Here is a 9,095-nt window from a genome sequence, read left to right on the forward strand (position 1 = left end):
TGGTGTGATATACCCTTTTAATTGAAACCTTTCCACGCCCTATTTCTAGCCGGCTATTGCAAAATGAGTGTATTTTTTCGAAGGGGGTCAATAACCGGTGTACAGTATTGGATAGATACTTTTGGAAATTGTTATTTTGATGCGTGGTTAAGATGACGACAGGCAATGACGTATGTGACTAGAACACTGTAGCAGCCTTCACGTATGCACAGTGTCACTTACCCGGTACTCCCATAACTACATTAGCATATCGGCTTCCGGTCTAATTATGCGACACAAGATGCCTTCATTGTGGGTATCAACCAACCACATCAAAGTCCGTCCCCTCTCGCCTCCAGTCATTCACTTAAATTTATTGATTTGGTCTACTGTTTTACATCTAATTTACTATGCGGAAAGGCGCGGATATATAAGCAACGTAAACACGGCGATCGTAGAATGAGTTTGGAAAGCGTGTGGTATGTTAGATACTATTACTACACAGTACAACCGACTGTCAGATCCTTACCTCACCGGCTGTAACTGTTACAAGTAACTGATCCTGGTATATCACCCAACGAGGTTTTCCTTGCATAGTAACGTTTTTGACTTATCTAATAATTTGGTAAGTTCGAATTCGTTGTTCTGTTTTCCATTCTTTTTTTATGCTCATCATGATTTTTTAAATTTGTGTGTGTGTAGATATTGTGCCTTGATTTACAATGAAGGTGTTCTCCATCTCGCACATCTCCCTTGAAAATTGTTTTAGGTCGATTTGAGATGTTTTCATATTTCAGTTGTTGTGTGTCATAAGATTTGGTAAGTTTTAAAAGTTATAATGAAAATTATGAAAGCATATTGCCCGGCTTGCCTGTTTTGCTATATTGTCATTTAACAAAATGTGACACTTTCGTGTTACATAGCACATATGCTGAGAGTGACTTGAAACTTTGTAACATACCGCTTTCCTCTGCGTGCTCGGTGTGACATGCATACAAGTGTGGAGTAGACAACTTAGTGTGAAAAGTTGCACTACGTTGTGGGTTGACGTATGGTTTATACGCGTCCACTACAAACGTCAAATCCATTGACCTATTAGTAGTAGTGAACATCTTTGCTCTTGGCAACTTTCCAAGGCTTGGCGACATTCCAACCCCAACTGTCCGGGGTCCAAAATTTTCTTCAATTCACTCATGAATGACGAAAATAATGTGCAAATTTTATGCCGGTTTGGGTTAAACTGTTGTTATTTCCCGTGTCGTAATAGAAACATAAAAACCAGAATGAGTTGTATTTATTGTCACAAAGTACTAATAACTAATCTTGAGTCAATGACAAGACTGGAATAAAGAATCATTAAACCGTTTAAATGTTTTACACTCAAATTTAAGCTTGGTTTCTCTGAAAATATTGATTTGCAACTTTGACAAGCGAAAAAGTTGTTTCTTCAAAGGTAGCACCCACTTCGAAATATGTAACTTTTGGCTCGGATAGTGTACCTTCACACATAGTGACAGTACTAACACGGTAACGGTGGATATACGAGCAACTTTATAAATATTGGCAGATTGAGTAATTTATTAAATATTGACTAATATTTCAAAACTCTCCCGCCATATTCCAACCCATACACTCTGAACACCAACGTGAAGCCTCACGTAACTGGTGAAGTTTACCGTCCCACCCAATCAATGAAACGATCCCGTTAGACCACTGGCGTAGAAATCAAACGGTCCAGTTATTAAAGTACAGAAGTATAGCCATGTTAAAGTTTGATTTGTTTAATTTCAATAAACACATTCTTGCCTGACATGGGTTAGAATCTAAAGCATCTTTGGTATAGTAACTTTTTTTGACTATGTAGCCACTGTGACGAGACTTTATGTGACAATTTGATATATAAGTTATGGAGACAGTGGGTACATATTTAACGTGGTAGTAGGCACGCCTCCTACGTGAGTTTTGTCATTTGAGTTATAAACTTTGCCATTGCACTCTCAAACTTTGCCGTAAATTATTCCCTCTTCACATGCTTTTTATTCTCTACTTCTGTTTTATAAGGAGACAACAGAGACAGGCAGATATTTATGACAAGGGAAACGAGAACCAAAATATAGTATTTAAGTAAATTGCAAGTGGTAGAATCCCAGTGTTCTGACGCCAGGAGTAAAGTTTTCATAAACTGTTTATTGCTTCTGGAGTCAGTGAAGTTTTATTACTTCTTCAAATTTCTACGCCCCATTTCTACTTATACATCCCGCCTCTGCTTTCACTCTCATGTATCTATGACCAGGTGACTGTAGACACTGTAAGTCTTAGACTAAAAAGCTAAAAAATAATTGATATAAAAATCGAAAAAATATACTTATAGGCATTTTGTTGTCCTTTCCAGGTAAAAAATGTATGGTTTACGCCAGGTCCGAGTCCTAGAGGAGTGTGCACGAACTCAGTATTTGAATCCAAATAAGGTTATACAGAGGTTAAGAAGTGCTGAGGCTGCGACAGCGTTAGATTTCCACCAAAATATCGCCCACAACAAGCAGACAAAATGTTACAAGCCGTTTGATGAGGTCCCTGGACCAGCAGGATTACCTTTTATTGGTTCTCTACTCGATTACACCATTGGTAAGTGTACTGCCTTTATCTCTCAGTTGTTGTTTCATGTAAGTCTTTCTGAAGGGTGTCATATCCACTATCTGGGAAAGTGGCGTTCGTTGTATTTGTTTCTGCGAAGACTTGTTGATAATTGTCACTATCCTTGGTACAAAAGAGTCGCTGATAAATTTTAACGTTTTCAAGAAAGTTATAAATAGTACTAACATAACCTTCTTGGGTTGTTTGTACTTTCATTAACTGACAAAGCATTCTCTTTGCAGTATGTAACTTTATCGATTTCAGATACTCTTGCATTGTAAGTGAAAAGATGAATGATATATGTGTGTTTCTAGCTACTGTAGTTAATTTTAGTGACATTTATCGATTTCACAGGCGATTACACACTTGAAAAGATGCATTTAGCAGCTGTGGACCGATTCCGGACATATGGACCAATCTTCAAAGAAAAAATCGCAGATAATACCTTTGTTAATATCATCAACGCCCGAGACGTTGAGCATTTGTTCCGCAATGCTGGTAGAACTCCCGCACGACCACCCATCGCTCCCATCAAACACTACCGGGAAATCAAGAAAAGAAATATTGGAATTGCTAGTCTGTAAGTACTTTCAAATAACTCCATTTTACGAAAATGTAAAATGAAAATTGGCTTTGAATTCAAACAGCCATTAAGACTACGGCTGTGCCACAAGTGCTTGTCAAGCCTAAAGTACCCTCGACCTACAAGAGAAAACGATGACAAAACGTGCACATGTGCAGGTAGTCGTTAGGTCGTTGATCACGCAGGAATAATTGAACAGAACGAGATGTAGATATCACGTTAGAAGTGAAATTAAGTTTTTGTATAGTCATATTTCTGAGTATTTAACATGCCGTTAACGACCATTAATGAGACCCCTTTCAATAACGTATTCACACAAAATGCGATTTTCATTACCTGTCGTGTGCAGCGAATTCATCGCTCAGAAAGGAAAAGTTTAAAGGTCGGTCATTTGTATATTTTCTTCCAGCCAAGGCGAAGAATGGGAAAGGGTTAGAAAACCTGTCCAACAAGTTGTAATGAAACCTCAGAAAATGCAATCTTATATTCCCGTGTTAGATGACATAGCCAACGACTTTGTGGAATTAATGAAAGCAAATCTGGATGAAAACGGAGAAATCGCTGATTACCAAAATCAAGTGTACAAATGGGCATTAGAAGGTAAGAACGACTTGATCGGGAAGTAAAGGAACCGTTGCCATGGCAAATAACACGTGTATAACTGAAACAACAATTAAAACCACAGCATTTACATTGACGAAGTTTTCTTAGCTATTAGTAGGTACTTAATATACCGTTACATACAATACATTTTATTTGATGATGGTTAAATAAACGTTGCCATGGTGATAGCTGCAATATCTATTATATTTCTCCCAAAAACTGAATGGTTGTATTTGTTTTTATAATTACACCAGGTGTAGCCACGATTGCCTTGAATACCAGACTCGGTTGTCTTGCCAACGATCTGGAACCCGACTCTAACGCACAAAAAATGATTGATTCAACTGTTGGCTACTTCGATACACTTAGGGATCTTATGTACTCCTTTCCACTCTATAAGTTCGGTATCTACAATAAAACGTGGAAGAAGTTTGCTGACTGTCATGATACGTTCCTCAGGTAAGTTAAAAAAAATCAACTCAAAATGCGGATCACACAAATAGAGGCTCGTACATAAAACATAGATACATAGATAGATACATAGATAGATAGATAGATAGATACATGCATGCATGCATGCATGCATGCATGCATGCATACATACATACATACATACATACATACATACATACATACATACATACATACATACATACATACATACATACATACATACATACATACATACATACATACATACATACATACATACATACATACATACATACATACATACATACATACATACATACATACATACATACATACATACATACATACATACATACATACATACATACATACATACATACATACATACATACATACATACATACATACATACATACATACATACATACATACATACATACATACATACATACATACATACATACATACATACATACATACATACATACATACATACATACATACATACATACATACATACATTATATACTAATGCAGACGTATTTACCCTAGTTTAAAGTCTTCTAAACTCCTTGAACCTACATGAACACTGATTCTGAAGTGACGTGTTATATGTGTAAATTCTAATGTTGATCTCGTTTAATCACGTACAGGATTGCCGAGAAACACATCAACATAGCGATAGAAGACCTCAAACAGTTAACAGAGGAAGGTAAATTGGAAGAAAGGGCAGAAGATACGCCACTTCTGTTGTATCTTTTATCAAAGAAAACTTTAAGTTTGGATGAAATCCTTATGGTACCAGTGGACCTGATGCAAGCCGGAATTGATACGGTGAGTTGTGAAAAAACAAAAGTAGAAGAAAGTTTGATCAAGAGAGGGTGTTCCTTTATATGTCAGTGAGGCGTACGATTGAACTGTTGACAATGACTGTAAATTTCCTAGTCTGTCCTTTGTTCATAATTTTGTTCACGATGTTGTGATTATTTGAGAACGTGATTTGATGGAACAAGATCAGAATCAAAGTTTTGTCGATCTTTAGAAAATACACATTGTATACACAGTACTTCATATGAAAGGTTTGTATCATGTAACGTAGTCTAGACTACGAATATACAAGTGTTATATATAATTAAACTAAACATTGGACAAACTTTCATCAAATTTTACTTTTCATTGTTTCTCCTAGACATCCCACACGATTGTTTTCAACCTGTATCTATTGGCAACTAACCCAGAAGTTCAAGACAAACTTTATGAAGAAATCAACAGCTCACTACCAGAGGACAATTCCATCAATGCCGAAATTCTGCAAAAATTACCTTACTTAAAAGCCTGCATAAAGGAAACACACAGGTATGTTATCTCGCCGGTTTTGCCGCCATTTTAACTTCATTGGCCAATAAACGAAATCAAATGCTGGTATGTAGTCACAGTAGTAACTGAGTTCAAGTCTGGAACTCAGTTTAATCTTCACACAAGTACTACCGCAATTATTTCATTTCCATTTCATACATAACAGTCATATGAAAGGAATTTATCAAAGTCTGTTTTCGATGTTAGTTGGCTTTGTGTTTTATGTATCCATAAAAAATCATAAGCTAAGATTTTGTCCTGTTTGTATTCAGAATGTTGCCGACCATCGATGGTACAACACGAATTTTGGATAAAGAGATCATTTTGTCTGGCTATCGTATCCCACCAAATGTAAGTACTCGTGTATTATCATGACCATGTCGTAAAACAACACTGTCGTAAAACAGCATTGTCGTTAAACGCGTTTTACGTCTGATAACCAATGAATAACGTCAGAGTGTCCTCGGATATAATTGTTCTGACCACATCGAATTCTTCGTCATAAAGATATCATGACAGTTTATGGGTACTGTTTTACAACTTAGCATCCCAACCTGATTAACACTGTAACTGATATATCAGTTAAGTATGGGTGTCACCATGGAGGTGTCATCCTGGGAGGGGGAGAGGGTGTCAACATGGGGTGTCACCCTGGGGGTGTCATATACCAATACTGTTATGACGGTGACCTAGTCCTAATTCGTGTCATTTTATTTTACCCTTCTAGACTGTCGTTCGAACACACTGTATCGCTGGGCTTATGGAAGAGTACTTTGAAGACTATGAAGAATACAAACCAGAGAGGTGGCTTCGAGAAGATTGTCAAATTGATCCTCACCTTCTCTTGTCCTTTGGAAGCGGTGCTCGTATGTGTATTGGTAGACGTTTCGCCGAGCAAGAAATGCGAATCCTTCTCGCTAAGGTAAGGCATGAAGTGAATTTTACCCAGTAAAAAAAAAGTTTTATTCCGCGTCAATGATCGTCGAATTTTACCCACCAGAAGATCATTTGGATTCCACCATATTTGATAGTCCAAAGACCGTTGGCGTGGTCTCACTATATCAAGCTTACTTACGAGTAAGGTCACACCAGCAAATGTACACCCTCCATTTTCAATATTGGTTCAAACATACCTGGTGTTGACAGCGTGTTCAAGTACTAAAATTTGAGTACATATCTTTACATCTGATACATTGTCTTGTTATACATTGGAAAACAGAAGTAAAAACTAATGAACACTACAGAATTCCACTCAAAAGGTTTCAACAATTCTAGCTAGCCTTTGTCTTGTTAAATAAAACATCACCAGGACAGCAAAATAAATTAAATGAATCATAGAATACTCTTTATTTAGGATAGGTTTCTTGATTAAAATGGCTTCTTTTCCTTTTTTATTCACAGCTCATAAAGAACTTTCGCATCGAATGGCACCACGGTCCCATGACACAACTGTTCAGGCTCACCAACTGCCCGGATGTACCTGCACGGTTCACCTTCATTAGGCGGGATCAGTGAAATTTGTCGAGATACTCTATACTACAAAAGATTTGCCATGGATCATGGAGGATTGAATTGTTGTCAAGTCAGAAATTTGGTCTTGATGAAACTTTGACGCACAATTATTAGTACCCATTATATGTATATGTGTGACGTTTACACCATGTACGGTGTACCGATAATGCAGATGTCAGCAAACCAGCTAGAACTGTTGTTGAACATGAGTCAAACACAACGTTCGGCGCCATGGGAGTACGAGTGATACCTCCATGATCTCCAGAACCATTTCGTGTAGGGTCTATACCAGAACTGATGTATTTTTGAGTTCATTACATACGCTATTGTATACAGACAATTCTTCTTTTGCCGAAAACAATCGACCGGAAAGATACACCAATGGTTATGGTGACGTAAGTCATGGACCAACACAAAGTTCAAGAATTATATTAAACTTGTTCATTGTAATGAGTCAACGTGACTTCTAAGTTCACTGACCTGGTGTTAGTAAACATAGTTGTTATTTAAATTAGTGATGTTATGCAGCTGATAATAAAACCATTCCTTGACTTGGCGGCTTCTCCTTGCCCCAAGTTCACTTTATTGTAATTTGAAAGGACAACGTGTATGTCGTCATACGACGTCACAACAAATACAAGTTTACCCTTCACGAGGGAGTATTAGTATTGACGACAACAATTGCCTTTTAAAGGCATAGTAAAATGTGACGTCATCAGTCACGTTATGACAGAGACAAATTTTGTCTTGAAAAGATCGACTGAAAAGGTAAAGGTGTGGACAGTTCATTTGTTTGCCATGGCAATGAATTAGACTTGCCTTGAGTCTGGTTCACATGAGCGTACAATGACCCGACAGTGGCCATCGCCGAAGGGTTGATGGCTGTACGATTTATATGACGAGAATAGACGAATACAGTGACGTGTTTCACCGGCATGGTGACGACCTGACAGCAATGAAAACAACGACTTGTGTACAATTGTACAGTATTATACATATTGCTTAAATAGATAATTATATATCACTTTTCTTTTAAGATGTTTTTGTAAATCCAGTCTGAAACGAACGTTTCGTATGACTCGTAAACTTTATTATTTAAGCGTTAGAGAATAGACGAAGAATATATTTAAAACTATTTTTTTTTGGTTCGCGTGAAAGATGCTGCTGAATAGATGGCTAGTCTATGGTGCTAAACAATCATGTTATTCAAGAAAATTACTCGATAAATCATGTGACATGTAACATATTTATTATTAACCATCAGGATGTCCATATCATAATTAAAGTCAAATATATTTTACTTGGTATATGTTGAAGTGTGTTCCTGTGTGTGAGATGGTTGACAACTAACTAGCCTATTTACTGCGCTGTCGAGAGACACCTTTAGCTGGTCGCACCTCCTAGTGATCATATTCTACGAGGGCTATAGGTACGACTAAACTGTAAGATACGCGGTGACGATTCGCCCTCCCTAGGGGTTGACCGATGTTTGAGGGCGCCCCGTCACGGCGTACCTTACAGACTATAGGTCCGACCAGTTAACAGTGTATCTCGACAGCGCAGTAAACAAGTTAGTTGGCAAACAACACTGAAAATTGAAAGATAAGGTGAAACAACCGTGGACGGGAAGTTCGAAGTCTCACCGCGATGTATTTTTCTCGCTGCGACTTTGAACTTCTCGTCCACGGTAAGAAACGGGTAATCGTTAACCCAGAGACGTGTTTAACTAAAATCAGCGAGCCAGATGGCAAAGTCTCTATTCCAGATAATCATGTATGTAACCGAATGCAATGGATGGCCTCTAGTAACGACTGCTGGTCATAATAATGACGTCAACAGAAATACATTCGAAGACCGTAATAAAATCCCATTAAAACGGCACCTTGATCGTGGATTGAAGAAGTGACCGTTAATAACCAAGTTAGATTTCAGAATTATGCCAATGGATTAAAGAGATAAAGGTAATGGCCAAAAAACGCCACTTAAATCAGAACTA

At 37.6% G+C, this 9,095-nt stretch overlaps 1 protein-coding gene across 1 annotated transcript; it reads left to right on the top strand.

Annotated features, from left to right (window-relative positions):
- Positions 1-417: 417 nt before the first annotated feature.
- Positions 418-8,382, top strand: LOC144437382 (cytochrome P450 10-like). The gene is made up of 10 exons (XM_078126308.1): positions 418-604; positions 2,372-2,604; positions 2,968-3,193; positions 3,606-3,796; positions 4,054-4,258; positions 4,885-5,065; positions 5,421-5,587; positions 5,860-5,938; positions 6,315-6,509; positions 6,989-8,382. Exons 2-10 carry the CDS (start codon positions 2,379-2,381, stop codon positions 7,100-7,102), a joined length of 1,584 nt encoding a protein of 527 aa, XP_077982434.1. The 5' UTR covers positions 418-604; positions 2,372-2,378; the 3' UTR covers positions 7,103-8,382.
- The last annotated feature ends 713 nt before the right edge of the window (positions 8,383-9,095 follow it).

Source organism: Glandiceps talaboti, chromosome 7, assembly GCF_964340395.1.
Source record: "Glandiceps talaboti chromosome 7, keGlaTala1.1, whole genome shotgun sequence".
NCBI lineage: Eukaryota > Metazoa > Hemichordata > Enteropneusta > Spengelidae > Glandiceps > Glandiceps talaboti.